General features: G+C 37.1%; 2 protein-coding genes across 2 annotated transcripts; one reads left to right on the top strand and one right to left on the bottom strand.

Moving 5' to 3' along the window:
• Nucleotides 1-854: 854 nt before the first annotated feature.
• On the bottom strand, nt 855-7,407 carry c1galt1a (core 1 synthase, glycoprotein-N-acetylgalactosamine 3-beta-galactosyltransferase 1a; the record flags this gene model as incomplete). Its single annotated transcript, XM_079879464.1, has 3 exons — nt 855-983; nt 3,393-4,054; nt 7,263-7,407. 3 exons carry the CDS (start codon nt 7,405-7,407, stop codon nt 855-857), a joined length of 936 nt encoding a protein of 311 aa, XP_079735590.1.
• Nucleotides 7,408-8,116: 709 nt separating this feature from the next.
• Nucleotides 8,117-20,557, top strand: sdhaf3 (succinate dehydrogenase complex assembly factor 3). Its single transcript, XM_079880038.1, has 2 exons — nt 8,117-8,539; nt 19,867-20,557. The coding sequence occupies exons 1-2, from the start codon at nt 8,363-8,365 to the stop codon at nt 20,059-20,061; spliced, it is 372 nt and encodes a 123-aa protein (XP_079736164.1). The 5' UTR covers nt 8,117-8,362; the 3' UTR covers nt 20,062-20,557.
• The last annotated feature ends 272 nt before the right edge of the window (nt 20,558-20,829 follow it).

Genomic DNA, 20,829 nt, shown 5'->3' with positions numbered 1-20,829 from the left:
AATGCTGCAGGGAGTCCAACAATTATTGTTTAACTGCAAAGTATTTTTGTGAATTTTTTTTAATATGCGTTAAATAATACATTACGTTAACTTCAAAGCTAATGTTAAGAAGCTAAAGTTCTGCTAAAGTGACCCTCCCTCATTAAACTGTATAAAGTAAAATTGAAATGTATTGTACAAGTGTATGCCACTCTAAATCCATGATTATTTTAATGGTTTTGCAATGTAAGCATCATAAAGTATGTACATACTCTAAGATGATATTTTAGACCAATATATTATGCAACAGAAAAGCATTGCACAAAATTACTAATACTGTGTACCAGGAAGTACTTGTATTATATTTTAAGTAGTAGTTGTATTATATTGTGTGATTAACAGCATTTGCATTTCAAGGATGTTTTCCCATATATCATTTTTAATGTTTCCTTATAGCAGTGAGCATGACTCTTAAATTTGGGTATGAGCTCCTCCCTGCATGTCTTAAATAAATGACAATCAAACATCCTGAAGTCCTTTTTCAATATAAATGAATGACAAAGTTTGGATTAACTTGTCTTACATTTGACAGATTTTAACAAATATTCTCAACTTGAATTTTTTACGTTCGGTCTGTGATGAAGCGAACCATTGTGTTTCCGAAGCTTATGTTGATAATGTTTTGGACGATAAAGTTCTTAGTCTGTAACTTTGTAAAACCTGTTTTAATATGTATTATAGAACAATAAATGTAACATTATTTACATGTAATGGTCTTACTGGGAAGTAATGTAAACATGTATTAAACAATTTCTCCTTAAAATACATTTTGAATGCTGTCTTATTTTTAGATTTGCTGTTGGTTCTATTATTTGTTAATCTGGGTTAAATCTGTATTTATATCCATATGGGCGTAAGTGGTAGGTGTAGTACTCTAGTGTGTGCATTCCCACTGCATCTGTGTAGTGGAAAGAGATGGCTAAATCTGAACAGCATCCAGGGCCCTAAAACACAAGAACAGAACAATGTATATTAGCATAAAGAAGAATCAATCAAATCCTATCAAATCCTTTTTTTTTTTACTGTACTATCCTATCAATTTTTTTTTTTTTTACTGTACTCATATACATCTTACTTCTCTCTTGCTATTTCCTGGTTATATCTGCATCTGACTGATTGATCATAAGCCAGGAAATGTGAAAAAGGCCTAGAGCACAGGTGTCAAACTCAATTCCTGGAGGGCCACAGCCCTACTGAGTTTTGTTCCAACCCTGCTTCAACACACACTCACCTGCAGTTTTCAAATAAGCCTAAAAGACTTGATTAGCTGATCAGGTGTGTTTAATTAGAGTTGAAGCTAAACTCTGCAGGGCTGTGGCCCTCCAGGAACTGAGTTTGACACCCCTGGCCTAGAGGTATTTTATTTTCATTCCAAGGGGGTTTAACAGTGGAATCATCATCATCATCATCATTATTATTACTGATTATTATCATAATAATAATAATAATAATAATAATAATTATTATTATTATTATATTGTTGTGGATGTAGCATCATGCAAAAGCAAACATTTTTGGATAAGATGCTAATGTAGATTTACCCTACGTCACTAATGACATGTCCCTGGATCAACATCCTGAACATAACTCTTAACTGGAAACTTATCAATCAAATATAAATAGTTACAGAGTTGTTCCTGGACCAACAAGGAAGCAGAAACTGTCTGACTTGATGGTTCTGTTTTCAACTGCCACGACTGGGTAGGAATGCTTGTAAAACTCACAGCCACCAGTATTTAGTTGAAACTCACTGCCGAAGGGTTTACAGTTTTTCTTGATTGCTTAAACACATTTCTTGAAACTATGCCTCGTATTCTCAAAACTGTAAACACAAATCCATAACGTCTCACCCAATTCCCCAAACATCCTATTTTCAGGTCAAAATGAAGCTCTACACTCAAAACCATTCACTCTTGCTGAAAAAACAAACTTTGCCCTCAGACAGGACACACAAGCCCTCAAAATCACATACACTACAACATAGTCTAACACACTGGTGCAATAAATTCAAAACAACATTTCCAAAACTGGTAAGTTATGTTGCTTGTGGCTTTAATAACAATTAATTGAAAAAAAAAAATGTAAATCAGCTACATGCACATAAACATGGCTTAATTTTATTTTTAGTTGAGTCTGTATTTTCACCCACAGGAATGATAGTATGAATTAATGACGTCTTTATCATTTGTTATCATTTGAAGGTAGTTGATGACCCACATTAGCCTAAAGGCTGGTATTCACAACACAACTTTTAAAATCTGAAAAGATTTTTAATCATTAAGCATCAAACACTTTGTATGACTGACTTTGTAAACGGCTAAAAGGAAAAACTGGGTATTGTATGCTAAATGACTGAGGGTCACACACTACCAAATGCAACAACCGCACAAGCGTCTTGATGCTAGTGGGGCGAAAGGTAGTGAGGATTTTAGGGGCCCCGGCCTTTAGAAGGGCCCCACAATTTCATCCGATGATCATATGCAGGGGTGCGTTTTCCGTACAGTGACATAACTCGCTGCTTAACTGCTGTAGTATGATGCATCGTTGAAGAAATCAACTAGCTAGTCATGACTGTTTCCCAAAACCATATTGTCACAAATTTGACGTTCAACCACGTTGGTAATGATGTCACGCATGTGGTGGAGTAATACATTTTTTGAATGAATCTGTTTGAGATCCAATTAATGCTAGATGGTTTGCTATAAATAATTTTTCTCAGTTATTTTGCTTTATTTCCAGATTCAATCATAGGCTCGTTCGTAGAGCACGTTCGCACATGCGCACTCTTCAAAAATGACGCTTTTAAATGACATTCGTATGTATTCTGAATAAAAGATATAGATTTTACTGAATGTATGCTTGCTTATTTGGCTCAAGATAAGGATTTATTGAGTCCACATGTCATGCAAACAAGAAACTATACTTCTAACGACAGGTCTGTTTGCGAATATTCGTTAGAACTATGTTTTTGGGAAACACAGACTCGTTGAACTATGCTGATAACGATGGAACTTGCGACCCTAGTTAGTTTAACAATACTTTTGGGAAACGCACCTGTGGTTGTTGCTGTGGGCTCTCCAGCTATGGCTCTGGACACAGGACAACTGAAAACAATACTTTCTAAAATCGGCTCAAAATATCAAACATGTTTGATCTCCTTTGACTGGAAGGAAGATAAAAAAATCTGAATCTGTGCCCATCATACTCTATGATTTTCTGTGAAATCTGTCAACTCCGACTGCCCAAACTCCTTGACTTTCTGACTTTTGACTCCTCCGGACTGTAAATTGGGGCAAAAATCAGGGCAAAAGTTGTTTAGTGTATTGATTCACCCTAAAACATCTCCTTCTTACCTCAACAGGGTTGTAATGCTCATAGAGGAGGTACCAGGGTCGTCGTCTGGGTAGCTGTCTGGGCAGGTAATAGTCTGGAGGGTAAGGGTGAAAGGTTTGTCTCTTCAACACGTCTCTGGAATCACCTGTCCTAACTTTCATTGTCTCCATGCATTGTCCCAATCCTTTATCCTCAAGGTCTGTGTTGTGTGTGCAAAGTCCATCAGCAAAACCCTTCACAAATCTCCTCAAAGCTTCCTTACTGAGGACATAACCAGCCCCTCCGCTCATGTAGCCCTGTTTAACGAATGGTGCGAACCTACGCCCAAAATACAGCGGCTCCTCTGTGTTGTGCTTGGACAGACCGTAGCGCAAATTCTCAAGGACAACAAACGTGTCATCGTCAGCTTTGAGGAACCAATCAGCATCATCCAGATGGTGCTTGTGAATGTGCTGGAAGGCCCGTATGGTCTTCCAGTAGAGTTGACTGCGTCCCTCTGACACGTTGAGCCCTACCGTTGGGAAGTCTGACTCCTTCGAGCTCATGTACAGAATGATGTTGCAGCGTTTGCCCCATGTGTCACGCACATGTTGGGTTCTAGATTCCAGGTGTTGAGGCTGCGTCATTACCCAGCATAACACTCTGACCTTCTGGCTAAGGTCTGTGGCTCTTCTGTTCTCGGCTATAAGAATATTAGAGTTTAGCTTAAGGCCCCTTCATTTTACATTTATTCATTTAGCAGATTACAATTACAATTGAGGCATACAACAAGTGATTCATCTTAAAGAGGCAATAAACATGAGAAGCGCTATGCAAAGTTTCAGCTATTGTTCAGGATAGTATACTGTACAAGCCAAGTTCACACCAAGGACGATAACAACAACAATAAAGATATACCTAGTTGTAAAAATCATTTTAAGAATAGCACCACAACTAAACCGATAACAACACAGAGGAATGATATCATTGGAATTAATTTCAGAACTTTTTGTGTGTTTGTTTTCAGCTGATGAACGATATAAACACTGACAGCCAATCAGAATCCTCCCCACTTTGAAAATATATTCGATTTTTTTAAAGATTATTTAAAGTGGCAGTCGACAAAACTGTAGTGTAAACTTAAAACAAACAGAACATTATCGTGCGTTGGTGTTGATGCTAATAATTAAGTTTTACCTTTATAGTTAGCGTTTTGGTGTGAACAGGCCTACAGCCAGGTTTAGCTTAGAAACAGAATGTACTGTAGAGAATGACTTACTGTACCATACTAATCTCAATATTTTTGCAATATGTATACTTTATGCAGGCAAGGAAAACATGGGTGATCTATTACATTTGTCAAAGTGTGCAGTATACAACAAACCACATACATTATACAAATTGGATTAAAAATGCTAATTCATAACGGTAAGAACCCTTGTGAAAAAGAAGTGCACTTAATTGTATTGAATGTGCGCTTGTAGTGTAATTCAAATCTTAAAAGTATATATTTTAAACAAAAACTGTACTTGCAGATAATATAATTTTAATGAAATAAAAGTGTAACTTTTAAAAAGTGCACTTTGTAATAATGCTAAACTAAAAGTTTTACTTTAATACATTTAAAATTTTTGTTTTAATCTTTTGTCATGCTTTAAACAAGTACACTTACATTGATGTGTTGACTAACATACTAAAGTACATGTAAAGTACTTGTTTATTTTAGCCGTCGTTTATTTTAAATATACTACATTGCAAACGTCATAATTACAAATGTGTTTAAAAAATAGGACAAGTTAAAATAGAAAGTTATTACTATAAATGTTGCCTGTACATTCAGCAGTACACTTTAACCATATTTCAAAGACAATAGAATTAATGAAATTACATATAAAGTTGTACTTAAATCACTGCACTGGGTCAACGTTAAGATAATTTCATTTCATATAATACATTTTCATTTAATTTCAAATAACATGTAATTAAGTGTCTGAAAACCAGAGGTGGACAGTAACAAAGTACATTTACTTGAGTACTGTACTTGCACTTTTTGAGTATCTGTACTTTACTCGAGTATTATTTTTTTGTGGAAACTTTTTACTTTAACTTCACTACATTTGAAAGACAAATATACTTTTTACTCCACTACAATTCTGTCAAGGTCCTTGAGTAGAAAGTACGGCAGTCAGGGGATGATTTTGGTTGTAAATTAAAGTCGGGTTGACATCAGAACCCGACTGATGTTGGTTTCTGACGTCAACCCGATTTTAATTTTCAACCACAATACTTCTATCAGACGTCAGTGTCCGTTAATGTCAATCTGGCGTTTGATTATGACATCAACCTGATTTTCATTTTCAACGTTGGGTTTGGTCTTCTAAATGCGATTTTTTTTTTTTTTTTTTTTTCATTGTTTTGGAGCACACTAGCTTATAGATAACAGTAAGGCTAACATATTCATAATAAAAGTAAAAAAACTTTAAATAGGGCACTATTTGAGGGAACAGCCTAGCCTAGAAATCTAGCCCTAGCGGCAGCAAAATTTATTTTGCAGCCAAGGTAGTCTAGCAACTCTCCATTGACTTTCGGAGCTGTAAAAACCTCAATTGGGTCAGGCCAATCACATCGTGTATAGAGTAGGCGGGGCGGGCTTAACATAATGACGACAGAGTTGCGACGGTTCCCTGCTACTTGAAAACAAAGAATGGCGGCTGCTGGAGAACAGTCTTTCGAATTGGCTTTGGCCACGACTCTGGAGGACTTGGAGTTAAGTTTTTCTTTGAGAAAAGAGCAAAGAACGGCACTTAAGTCATTCTTAAAAAAGGAAGATGTGTTCGTAGTTTTGCCGGCCAGATTCAAAAGTTGAATCTATCAACTAACGTCAGCTCCGCTGTTGGGAAAACGCTCTGGTTGGTTGAAGCGCTGTCCTATTGTGTGCAGAGGGAATTTGAAAGACAGCCATTTATCCCGCCCCTCGGATTGAGCCGTGTCTATGGTGAGTTGCCAGACCTAACATCTTGATGTAGGTCTGGCTTGCCAGGCTAGGAACAGCAATTTGGGTGTCCGAAACCATTGTGGACGTTATTGAGTGCACTTACTCAATCTCACATTCAATCCCAGTACTGGAACTGTGTTCTAGAAATAAATTTGAATATTGATATGAGGGTAGGTAGGCATAGATTCAGAGGCATAAGGTACTGTAAGTATTACATACAACAATAACAATAATAAACATTGCATTGACATTTACTTAAGTACTTTTAAAAACTTCTGTACTTTTACTTAAGTAAAAATTGGTCTTTACAACCTTTACTTGTAACGGAGTAATATTTGATCAGTAGTGCCTGTACTTTCACTCAAGGAAGTTGTGTACTTTGTCCACCTCTGCTAAAAACATTACAAGTACAGTATTTCCACAATAACTAGGCTATATAGTCTTATGTATGCCAAAATGTACTTCTTCTTTTTTTTTTTTTTTTTTTTTTTTTTTTTTACAAAGTAAATAAGTTATTTCAAAGATGATAATGGGTTTCATTTGTTGAGGTCGTATGACAACAATTGAGCACATGTCCAGAATTACATAACACAATTTATTAACGGTAAATTCTTTAACAAATGTGTACACTAAATAAATTCACATGCAGCAGACAAGTAAGCTATCCATTCCAATTGTATGTATTTTGTTTGTTTGTTTTTGAGTAAATGTAGTAGGTCATCTGGGTATTCTATTCTATACAGAAAATGTTCATACTGTGTAGTATACATAGGAGCAATTGTAGTATAGAGTATAGAGTAGTATAGTATATTATTTCCAACAGCTTCTGTCCTCTTTTCTGCTTCTTTTTATTTACTGTGGTTGTGGCTGATTACAGAGGAGAAATGCAAGGGTAGAGAAAAAGTCTTTGTCTTACCTGTGTGCCATACAGTATATGTATTCCTTGCATGCATGGCAAATGTAGGTGTCAGAGTCCTTAGAACACGTGAATAAGTTATTGAGAGAAGCAGACTTACTGCTACGCCACTTAAAAATAAAATGCAGTGCTTAAATAATCTCATGTCTACGATATGTATGATAAAATCTTCTTCAACTCATTTAAACAAAGACAGCATCTCTTCAATGCTCCGAACGTCCTGCCCTTAAACACACAGGTGACTTTACATATTGTGCAACAAAGTTCCACAGATTGCATTGTTGACATCAGTGCATGGAAAGCCATGTAGCCTACTTTTTTTTTTCTCATGTTGTTTTTCCTCATGATTATATTATATTATATTATATTATATTATATTATATTATATTATATTATATTATATTATATTATATTAACGTATCTGAATATTTCTGAACATGTTTTAAAAGAAAATATATTGCATGTTTTTTTTAATATAGCCTATAAAAAAATATGTTGTCTTTTTCTGTTTCTTATTTTTCTTACTTTAACATCTATATATAATTCAGCACTGCAGTAACAATACAGCCTAAATAAAGTGCCTGTTCAATGTTGTAAAATGGTCATATAAAACATGCAATGAGACATAGGCTAATTATTACCCATTTTAATACACTACACAAACCTGTCCCAAATAAGAACAAAAAACTCTCATGATTGTCACGATTAAGTTATTGATTTGTAAACATTAACTTGGCAAAACACAATGTTCTAAAGAAGATTTAAATGAACTTTTAATAGGTCTTGGGTGACGTATTTGAATGAGAAAGTGATTGGCGCCTGGTTTCTTAGTTGCACAACATTCCAATCGGCGCCAGAGGGCAGCAGCGGCTGTAATAACACTCAAAGCGTTGCGGTGAAGAAGACTGCAAGTACGGTTGGGTAATCAACAGTGTTATGTACATTATGACCTTTTATAATTAATAATATCAGATCGGTTCGTCTTTCTCATGAGCTATGGCTTTTAGGCTGGTGCACTAACACTTCGTTGCTGTGTTCAAATAGGACGCACTTGTCGCTGTATTATATCTAGAGGTTACTGTCTGTCAGATTGTGAAGTTATGGCACATCCAGCACATGTATCAGTGGTTCGGTCTTTGTATAAGAGAATCCTGTTACTGCACCGCTTCCTGCCCATAGACCTGCGGGCTCTGGGTGATCAGTATGTGAAAGATGAATTCAGAAGAAACAAGTCTGCATCAGGTGAAGATGTCACACGCTTCATGACAGAATGGCAGGTAAGAGGGAAACCCAGCTGTGAGCTTCCATCACTTGACTGCAGAGAAAGCAAATACATTTAAATCACTTAATTACATGACAGTGCTTGAATCGAATCAAGTCTTATAATGGGGGTCCCCCACAATAATTTATTTTATTTTATTTTATTTTATTTTTTGGTGGTGTGGCTAATAGTCCTATTGTGTTTTTTGTCACTGTGCATCCCTACATTTACATCATTCCACTGTACATCATCATTCTCACATAACCCCACATGTAAATTCCCCTTATTATTTTTCATCCTCATCCTATGTTGTCAGTGCATTGTAAGTGTTGTTGTAAAATGGAAACAAATTTATATTTACAAGAGATGTTACCAAATCTTAAGTTCTTTGAAGGGATAGTTGACCCAAAAAGGAAAACGTTGTCATCATTTACTCACCCTCAAGTTGTTCCAAACCTGTATGAGTTTCTTTCTTCTGTTGAACACAAAAGAAGATATTTGGAAGAATGTTGGAAATCAAACATTTGACGGTAGCCATTGACGTCCATAGTAGGGAAAAAAAAGGAAGTCAGTAGCTACCGTCAACTGTTTGATTACCAATATTCTTCAAAATATCATACTTCTTCATACTCATACAGGTTTGGAACAACTTGAGGGTGAGTAAATGACAACATTTTATTGTTTGGGCGGAACTATCCCTTTAATGAGTCAGGCCTTTGCTGAAACATTCCACATGATGGCAGCACCTTCCTGAAGTCTCTATCATCATGAAGACATAATGGAATTCATCCATAACCCCATAACTAACAAATCCTTTTCTCCCAGGGAGCACCGCTGTTTCCTGACACCATCTGTGTACATTAATTACACTTTAATCCAGCATCACTTTGATGAGACCTATTTCTTGCATTTTAGTTATGTGGTTACAGAATCGTGCTCTGACGCCATGCTCGAATGAAATGTTCCATGACAAATCCAAAGATCGAATTCAACGCATGAACTCCACTTAAACATGCAGCAGCATGCTTTCAAGGAGCAATAATCCAGATCTTCCTTTACTCTAAGCCTGGATATTGGAGTTGATTTTTGAGCCGTCAAACTTCACAAGATGTATTACACTTCTAGTATGGTTCTGGTAGCTCAGGATTGTGGACAGAGCTCTTATTGCAGTTTTACAGTCATGCAGTATCATTTCAGAGGACTCGATGTTCCTGTACTGGCTTTGACAGAAACAGATATTCTTTAAGAGGGTAAAAATCTCACACTTCCAGGTAATGAGAGTCATTATGTCCTTGCACAGAAGGACATGTACACATCCTTCCAAAATTGACAGCTGACTGTCCTGAAAAAAATGAGTCTAGCCCTTTGCAACATTTCGCTTATGCACGTACACAGTTAGAAAATAAATCCGGTAAACACAGAAAATGTAATAAAATACACAGAGTAAACCTTAAAGGGATAGTTCAGCCCAAAAAGAAAATGTTGTCATTATTTACTCACACTCATGTCATTCCAAACCTGCGTTACTTTCTTTCTTTTGTGGAACACATAATGCCATACATCAGTAGGGCTGGACCCGAATATTCGAATATTCGAATATTCGTTCAGTGGGTTGGTATTCGATTTGAAAATTTGACATTCGAATATTTTTTTTTTTTTTTGCACACCTGGGATCCCCCGCGAAACAGTTCTCATTCGCGCTTGAATAAGGCCGGCGACACACTGGCTGCGTGACGTGTCCGTTTTTATTTCGGCTCCCATGTTAACAGGTTGGAGTTTATGAAGAATATGTTCAGCACCCTCTCTCCAAAGCTTTGAATATTCGATGTTCATTACTACCAAAGCTTCGAAGCTTAAAAAATGGTATTCGGACCAGCCCTATACATCAGCTTTGTTTGGGAAAGGACTGAAATTTAAGTCATTGTTCACTGATAATCTTCCCCTCCAGTGAACTTGTAGCAGTTTGTGACTGAATCATTGAGTGAATTAAACTCGACTACAGATAATACAGACCATTTTTGTGAATTGGATAACACAATTGAAAAGATTTGACTCAAAAGAACAATTTATTCATAAGTGAGACTTCACAAATTCTTTCATGAACACATCAAAGACAGCTACAACAATTTTTATATTTTTCTCACACAAAGCTGCCGTGTGACTTTAGAACACTTAAGAACCATTGTTTGGACCACTTTTATGATGCTTTTACAGTAAGTGGCTTATTTGTCATTTTGACAGCCTGTTTACTTTCAGTATAATAAGATTTCCATTATATTTCTCAGAAATTCACTGTTTGTGTTGCATGGATAAAAGTGAATTAAACAGGTTTGGAATAACATGAGGCTGAGTAATTAAAAAAAAAAAAAAAAAAAAATGATGACATAATTTTCATTTGTGGGTGAACTCAACTCAAAAGTGATTCCAGTAGAGTTTGATATTGATATTAGCATGTTACCACGCAAACCATGTGATGTGATAATTGTAAAAGGAATAATAATGGGTAAAAGTAATCACTTTTTTATTAGTTTGGACTGTTTTGGTATTGAGTTCACTTACAGCGAGTAAAAACATAGTTTGTGCTGATCACAATGTGATTTTGGGGTTGCATTGAGCATGAAACCCTTTAAATTCAATTTACAGTTTGTGAAATACAATTTCAGTTCTACACCACTATGTCCACTGTAAAACCTGGGTCCAGAATCAAAAACAACGTGAGCCTTTTTCTGTAGGCCTATATCATAGGAACATGCCTATGTTGCCTTAAAGGGATAATTCACCCAAAAATGAAAATCCTGCACTCACCCATATGTCGTTCTAAACCTGCATGAGTTTCTTTCTTCTGTTTAACACAAAATATGATATTTTAAAGAATAAATGCCTAAATTCAATCTGTTCATCATATAAAGCGATCTAATGTCTTCAGAAAATTTGGACTTGACTGCTCAATTCAAATGGACTAGTTTTATGATCACTTTAGGAACTTTTTGAAGCGTCCAAGTCATAGGCTTTATTTGCGGGTGGGACATGTCTCCACCACTTTTTGCCAGGGTCGATATTGTCCCCACCCCACCACTTTTTGAAACATCTCGCAGCACGGATGTACCTAATACAGATAAATAAAACATCTCCGGTTAACTTGTAGGGCATTCATTTCGTTCATTTGTTAAATAAGAGACAATCTAGTGCTTAAATGTGTTGTTTTTAAATCAAGCTGGGTGCTTGTTGCCGCTTGCTATCAGTGGCGCAGATACAGTGTTCTCTTGTGGCTCAGTCCGAATTTCGACTCCCGCCAAATTATTACCCCCCCTAGCATTGGTAGGTTTAGGATTAGTTGTGGGGGAGGGGTTAGGATTAGGGGTGGGGTTAGGATTAGGCAATCAGGTACTGACTTTAACGAGGGGGGTAATAATTTGGCGGGAGTCGAAATTCGACACAACACCGGTGAAATCACAAAAACAAATTGTACACAAACGTCACGTGTTCCTGCTTAAAGGAGTCATAACCTAGTATTTCCTTGGATACCTACTGCTGTATTATAGTCTTTCAGGCCCTTCTAAAAAAGAAAAGTGGAAAAAAAATAAACACAGAGCTCCTCAGACCCTTATTTCTGAAGGCATTATTGTCTCGCGAGATCTGATGCGATATTTTGGCTGTCGTGGACGGTCATTTTAATAATGCAAATGAGGGGCGCGTTGATTGGTTGCAGGAAGGAGCGGGGTTGACACCGCAGGTAACATTTTAGCATATCATTCCAAAATGACATCATGGCGCAAGTTGTGAATGAACCTGACCTGGCCGCGACCGGCTTCCCGGCCAGTGTATAAGCGTTAGGCAATCAATATACAACAATAGCCGAATTCATGATGATCTCAGTCATTTGTTTTTTGCAAAGTAACGTTAGCAGCCATTCCCCATGTTTACCTCGAAGCTAATACTCCCGCCAGTGTTGTGCCTGAACGCGTTCATTGAACGATAGTTCATGAACTCGTTCATATTTTGGGCGAACGTGAACTGAACGTACCGCATTACTGCCTGATGAACGTTACTGTGAACTCGTTCATTCTGGTGTCTGTGAACGCCACGCTCTCTCAGTTTAACTTCGTTCAGTAGGATGCCAGATTTCTATAAAGCCTTCCAGGCGAAAACCCACCTAAAACACACCGTAAACCGGCCTTAATATGTAGCGGAAAAACACCCAATCTGGCAACACCAGCCACCAGTGTCTATTGACTCTCTTGTTCGATCTCGTTCATCAAAATGAACAAATCTTTTTTCGAGTCATTTCGTTCATTTAAGGGGCTTTAAATGTTACTATTAACTGGCAAATTCCCCGAACACATCAACCTACGCAATCTTGATCATATTCTGAATTAAGATATCATTATAATGCAGTCAAAAATCGTTTACAGGGAACATAAATAATTACTTCACCTCGAGTCTTTCGTTTATTTGTCTAGTGACAGACGCAATAGCATACAATAGCCGCATTAGCAGTTAGCTGCTGTTTGTTACACACAGTAGAGCAATAAAAACACAGTCTTACCGTTTCAATTGCAGGCAAGTCTCTGATTGTTGGAATGGCGCTTTTCCCGAGCTTCGATGCCAACTTCGCCTGATATTGCCCCAAATTTGTGAAGGATTCCGGCGTACAATGTTTAGCACAGCACAGACACCTAACGATAAGCCAGTGGGAAGGGTTGAAGGAACCGCGTCATTAAAAATGAATTTAATCCACTGGTCCCTGATCCGTTCTTGGTAGAGAAAACACATTTACATGTTGATTCTGGCAGTCAACAACAGAGCAACTCACGTGTGCACTACGTTTCTGCATCTTTCTCGACTGAACTGAATATGAGGGGGAGAGGGGCAGGGCTTCCTGCAGCATAGGTTTGCGGTGTCCATATATGGTATATCCTGCCCCGTCTTGACGTCAAGACGGGGCAGAAATCAAAATCTTGTTTTTTAGTGCGCGTGCACGTGGGCTATTTTACAAACCCTGAGGTAAACAAACGCTTCACTTTTAAATATCGGCTTCCCGGCCAGTGTATAATCATTATGCAATCATAACATACATTGATTCTCGTGGAAAAGTGAAAATTGCAGGTTATGACTCCTTTAATATACTACCACTGATGAACATATTCGCGTTTGATGAGGAAAACAAAACAAAAAAACAATACGAGTGCGGATTAGAACCCGAAACCTCTGACACGCTTGGCAAAAGTTCTATCACTTGACCAATAAAGTACACAAGCAAAATTTGCGGATCTATGCATTTATTCACGTGAAAATTCTAGACACTAACAATATTAGTAGATCTCATTAAACGACAAATTAAATCCAATGAATGTACTATTTAAATTGATTTCTGGACATCCAATTTTTATTGTACACATACAGTATCTTACACCCTCACCCACCCACCTCCTGTCCCACCCACTTTTTAAAACAAAGGTATGCCACTGGACAAAGTGTCAGTTGCGTAGCTGTCTATGGAGGAATAAAAAGCTCTCAGATTTAATCAAAAAGATCTTCATTTGTGTTCCGAAAATGAATGACAGAATTTTCATTTTTGGGTGACCTTAAAGGTAATCTCCACCCAAAAATGAATGTTCTGTCATCATTTATTCACCCTCATGACATTTTAAACTTATATGACTTGGTTTCTTCTTGGGAACATATAGAAACATATTTTGTTTGGCTACACAATAGACGCCAGTGGGCTTCAATGCTGTTTGGTTCCCAATTGTCTTCCAAATATCTTTTGTGTTCGCAAGAAGAAAGTAAGTCAAAGTCATACTGGTCTAGGTAGGTAGCTCACTATTTTACAACAGAGCTGTAGTGCTTCACACTCGCTCACAATACAGCTGTGAATGGAGGAGTCCACTCTAAAATTAGTATTGGGAAGGAGTGTGTGTGAGTGCTTAAGAACCTCCTTCCTACTCGTTCATTTGGAGGTGAGTGAATTACTGTGGGGTCTCAGTTTTCAAAGCACTGCTGGAAAAAAAAAAACAATGAGGAAGGGTGGCGGAGCCAGGAACAGACGTAGAGCGAGCCTCCAAATGTGATTAGGAGCACTGAGTGTTCACTTTAATCCAGTTACACCAGAGGGCCCAGGGGGCTTCTCATCGCCTAATAAATCGACCGCATTGCAACAGACAAGCTTTCCCTGAGGAATGAAAGAAAAGGAGAATGTGAAGGAGTGAAAAGTGTGTGCATTGTTGTTTTTATATATGGGTTTGCCATTTTCGCCTGGTAGATGATAAATCTGGCGAAGACATTTTATAGACTTATTTTGATGGAAGGGTCAGAATATCTTGGGATATTGGGAAAACTTGGGAGAACCCAGAACATCATATTAGTCATCAACATCTAGTTGCCTCATGTTACTATGTTAAAAACAACTCAGAACACCATAAAAAAGCTAATGACAACGCCCAGTAACCACCCAGAGCACCCTTGCATCTTTTCAATGTGCAAACACTACACCATGTTTCTTCATAAAATGTTTTAATATGTAACTTGGTCTGGGTGACAAAATGTGGATATCAAAGTTGAACCTCAGGAGCACCAAAGCACCTTGTGTCAGAAGCAAGTGCATTACCACTAATCTTATATTAAAGGTGATGTGAGATACAAAATAAGAAGGGGTGAAGGAGAAATTAACTTTATGAATATCAAAATAATAACAGGACCGAGCATTTGTGTCTGCATACTTGCATATAGTATACTCCTTGCTTATTTTTAAAATGTTGCACATAGCAATGAAAACAGGTGTGACAAAGTGCTGGTTAACCTTTTAACCAGAAATTTGCTGGCTCAAGAACTATAAAGGCCCTGATCTACTCTCTGTGAAGTTGTTCTTTGTTCTTTGCTCGAGAATAAACAGATGTTTGAAATGGTTGTACAGTGGTCTGCTGCTTGCGACCATTCCAACTCTGGCCATGCTGCAAGGAGTGGTGTCAAAAATGACAGTGGTGAGAAAAGAGTAGCATCAAGAAAGCATCTGATCATAGTGATGTGGTTATGTTTGCACCAGCTTTACATGTTTGACTTTGATGAACTGAGCGAAAAGTGAACCAGAAAATATTTTCGCGTCAAAGAATGTGGAGCCCAAAGCGCACCCATGTTTAACCAAAGTCCCTTTTTCGACAAGTCATTTCACTCGGCGTCCATCTTTGCACTGCCTCTCGGCATGCAAGTATAGCTCCTATCTTTTTGAATGGGGAAACATCAAATTCTCCAAAACTGTTCACCAAGCATATGATTAAATTTCATATTTGAAATCACCAATGAAATCTGACAACTGTCTCATCAATTTTGTTTCTAAATGCTAAATCTAAACAAATCATGAATTTAGCACTAGTGCTGCAGTGAGCATTGCACTTTTCCCCATTCAAAACAATATTAGTGACACGAAGGTCCTTAACTGTTATTGCGATATTTAGTTTTTCTGCAATAATTTCAATATTGAAACAGTTTCACCAGATGAATAGCTCTATTTAGAAATAATTAATCATTGTAGAATGATTGGGGTAATTTTGTAGGGGAGTGAATTTGCATAGAAAACAATGCGACGTTCATCTGTTATAGGACAACTTAGTTTGAATAAACGAGCAGACACTGATTAGCTACTTGATCGCCTAAATTAAAAAAAATAAAATTAATATTTGTGTAGTGTTCAATGTTGTTATCGATAGAGATACGCGGATGGGGTATTATTTCATCCGCAACCGCATCACAAAACTCATAATCCGCACCAACGTTTTTTCACCAAATTTCAAAGCCGCACCCGCCCGCCATCCGCTGATTGTTTTGCGGTCTATGGACGATGCAATGTTCTGCTGATGCAGCCGCAAGAAAGCCCTTGTCTGTTCTAGAAAGGATGCAGCAAAGATATTTAATGCTAATGTATGAGGCATAGACCTACGCTGAGTTTCATTCATTTACGATGAGATGCGCTCTAGTTCACAATGCAATGCAAGTGAACGCGGCGCACCGGCGCCTCCATGTCACGGTTATTATATTGTCTGCTATATTTGCTTTTTATTTATTAAATACATGCAATTGATGAAACATTTATTAAAATTAAGATACAATTTGTACAAAACGAAATTCGATTTAAAGAAAGGCTTTCTACAAAGAAAAACTTAGTGAAGTGGTAAAAATCATGTCTGACGATTTACAAAACAAAACTTCATTAAGTGGTAAAAACCATGTCTCCCGATATATTGCGCATCTTATGATCCTATATTTTATTACAATTGTTTTTGAGCTAAAATGTAATAAACATCATATAGGTTATATACACACTGTGTTTCTTTTATCAAACATGTTTGGGGCCAGTCAAGGGGTAATTAAACTGCACGTTCAGTTATCAGTAATGGTACGTTGTTTATTATTGCAAATGTTGATTGCTAATGTTTATTATTGCAAATGTTTTTCATTTGTTTAATAAATCTCATAATGATGGCACATCACTCATAGTCATAGCTTTTATTTCTATTTCAAACGATTGGCGGTCGGTCAGGGGGTACTTGGCAAAGAATCAAATACAGCTGGAAACGACGTAGACTATTAATAACACAGACTGTTAACAATTGTTTTTAATTAGTATTAAACATTCTCTATGATAAAAAAATGTTTGTAAAAAATATTTTAATAACACTGTTTTGGCGGTTATAGAGTTCTAATGACGGTGTTCAACTATCGGTCTCACGGTTATATACTAATCGTCACACCCCTAAATCTAATTCATCTTTATTAAAGCTACAAAAGTGATTGTTTTTGGTTTGTTGATTGACATTAATGACGGATTCAGGATAATGATTCGCATCCATTTTCTTTCTCAATTGTTTAAGTTCACGTAAGCGACTGTATTTATGAAGATACTCGCTGAGATGGGCATTTTGACATCATTTTGCGTGTATGTGTCCGTTCAAGCGCAAATAGACGAAAAAGAGAACGGAATTCAGTGTTTGCATGCTGTGCGCTCAGAAAACAATGCACGGGATCAGAATTGAGTTCTCTTTCGCACCTTCTTGCGCTTGAATGTTTTAAAATCGCTTGAATGTTTAAACTGGTGCCTAGTCTGTACAGATCACACATCAACTACGATCCCTATACTTGACATCCCTATATTGATGCTAGAACGATATATCGTGTAGCCCTAAGTTGGATCTAAGTTTTCCGAAAACTTCAGAAAACTTTTCCAACTCTAAAACACTTACATTGGAGATTTTGTTTGAGATTTTGCTTGATGTAAATTGGAGCCTTGAGCCATCTCCATTAACCCCAGGTTGCTTCCAGGGGATTGTCTCTGTAATTATTATACTATTTGTCACTTTGGATAAAAGCATCTCTTAAAAGACTTCTGACTTAACTGTGAATCCATTGTTATTTCAGTGGCACGTTTCAAAGCTGTACTGTGCATACGAAGTAGTGGTCATAGACCTAATCTATTTATCAGTATAGATCTTTAAAGTTATGTGCCCTTGGGAAAGTCAGGCTATTCCAGACAAACATAAAACGGGTTGCCTGATTACGTCAATGCGATGGGATGTGAGGTGTTTATATTCAGAAGGTGAGCTCCACCAAAAAGCTCGGCATTCAGTATGCCCACATCCCTTCCATTCTTAAAATATTACTCTTTGGCAGATGTTCAATCTAATTACATTATGTAGAGGAGGAAGCTTCTCAGACAAATGGCCTTTTACTTCCAAAATTGAATTGCGTCCAAATTCCAAGATGTTAGGAGAGTGAATGAGAGTTCTTAATGGTTTTGTTTTCAGTGTATTTTCCTGAATGAGTCTGCCTGTAATGTCTTGTAGGTTTGATCGTAAGCAGTCATGACAGACGTGACGGACAAGTTTCAATTAAGAATGAAGCTCATATGATAGAATCATCGGTATGGTGTAAATATGTTTAGTTCTACTCTGGGACTTTGCGTACTAGTGCTACAAGGATTGTGGAGGATAATCGTATTTAACAATTCTGGTTCTGATTCCAATTAATCATTGTCTTAGTTCTTTTGTGGATGACCAACCCACAATAATGTATCCTATATACTATGAAAAGAATGTTTTTAGTTACAATTAAGTGATTGTTTTAATAATTAAAATACTTACTAGAACAAAATCTATTGTGGGCGTCTGTCTTAAAGTGCACATTATGGACAATCAGTCGGTATTTACAGATATCTTAGTGTCATGATTACACACAACACACTTTATTTATTTACTTTATTTAGAATCAGACACGACTTTAAGGTGATTTGCTGTTCAGTGAGTGAGGGAATCGCTAAGACTGAATCAAATCAAGCATTTTTGAGCTACTTCTTTCAACAAATGTATTGGACTACACTGGTCATGCTGTATTCAGTATGTACATTCAGTAAGAAACTTTCAGTGTTTTGTACATGGCAGCAGAAGAATGTATACCTTGAAAAACATTGATACAAATGAAAATAGTTTGGTTGCAGTAATTTTTTTAAATGGAATTGATAGTGAAAAATAACTGACAACCCCTACCAAGCATGCACTATGAGGAGCCAGAATGTGTTGACATAATATAACAACTGTTCTTTATTTGGTTCACAGAAAAAAACAAGTAATAAAAACTCAGTGAGTGTTTTAGCGCAATTTTCTGACGTCATGGGATCACAACACTAAGAGATAGTAAATCTTTTTATGTTTTTTTTTTTTTTTTTTTTGTGCGTTCCCGAGATTAGACCTTCCTTAACATAATGCCGAAAACCCGAAGTCTCTAGGTGGTCTGGTTGAGGAGGAGATAGAAGTGCAAGATTGGTGCGCACAGACAGAACAGAAATCATGAGTTAACAATCGCAATTTTGTCCATAGGAAAATTGCGCTAAAAACCTGCACCTCAGATATGTTGTAAGGCCAGTTTTACTAGCAAGTTGAAGAACTTTGGCTTTGTAAAACTTGTAGAGACTCTGGACCTTTGTACAGGTGGTAATCACTGATATAGAGGGAGTGATTTAAGTGGGCTTAGAGAGAGCAGAGGGCATTGACCTCCATTAGACCTTTGTGGATTCCATGATACTTCGTAACCCCCGTGACCTGCATTTCATCTTGTGAATTGCAATCAATGAATCTCCAACAAAGAGAAATAAATAATTCTGTCACAGTCTGTAATAGTAAATCAATAGCTCTCTATAAAATGAATTTCTTAATTGTGCCTGTGTGTCAAATCAATACAAGAAGCAATAGCAGGCATAAAAGTGTTAAGGTTTTAGTTATCTCAGAAAAGTTCTAAAGTAGCTAAAAAATAAAAAGTTGCTCATGTTTTTTTAATGTATCCGTCTTATTTTCTGTGCAGAACTACAAAGACACCCTACAGACGCAGGTGCTGGAAGCGGCGGGAAACAAGAAGTTGGTATTTGGCGCTGATTTATCGGAAGATAAACTCAAAGACTTTCAAGAAGAGCAGATGGGGCAGCTTTACGAGCTTATGCTTGAGTCCACAAAACCCAACCGGCAGTTTGATATTCAAGAGGAGGGAACGCCGAAGTAACACCCTCTGAAGAGAAAAGAAGGGGAAGCCATACGATGGGTCATAGTTTGACTTATTATAAAATACTGTTGTACATAACCAAGTCTGATGATTACATTAAAATGCTACAAAGAGCTACTAATACGTGTCTCATATTTTTAAGAGCAAAACCATTCTGTGTGATAATCCACTTACGCCTGTCAATCAGAAGTAAAAAAAAAATTTGTGAAATTGGCCAGGTAGTGAAACTAAAGCATGCACAGCATTTAATGGTCATTTCCAATGATTGACATCAGAGTTTACTGGTATTTTGGTACTGATGTGTGAATAATATCTTACCGCTAAAAAGAGGGAATGCTGCTGTGTCTGTGAACATTACATTTGTGTATTTACCGAAAAAAGTTGTTCTGGTAATTTTTCGGTTTACTAGAATTACTGTGTGAAAGGTGCTATTGTCATTACCATCAAGTGCACACAGAAAAAGTTTGCAGACACAATAAAAAAAGTCATTCTCCAGACACTCTTTTCCTTCATTACAGATGAAAAAAGCCCAAATCAATAATGCTTCTCTCACTCTATGAATCATTAGATTGTCTGAAAAATAATACCTCATTAGCCTTAGACAGTATTTGTGTATACACTTTCACCGTAGATCTGCACAAAAAGCTTTGGCACTGTCAGCTAGCATCAGCTGATTGGTTGTGAGATATTTTCCCCCATGTTGAACTTTACCAAATACTGCTCTAGAAGACAAGCATCTTTAGTCAAGTAAGAAAACCAATTTAGTCG

Source organism: Squalius cephalus, assembly GCF_949319135.1.
Source record: "Squalius cephalus genome assembly, chromosome: 8".
Taxonomy (NCBI): Eukaryota; Metazoa; Chordata; class Actinopteri; order Cypriniformes; family Leuciscidae; genus Squalius; species Squalius cephalus.
This window is presented reverse-complemented; position numbering and strand designations above follow the sequence as displayed.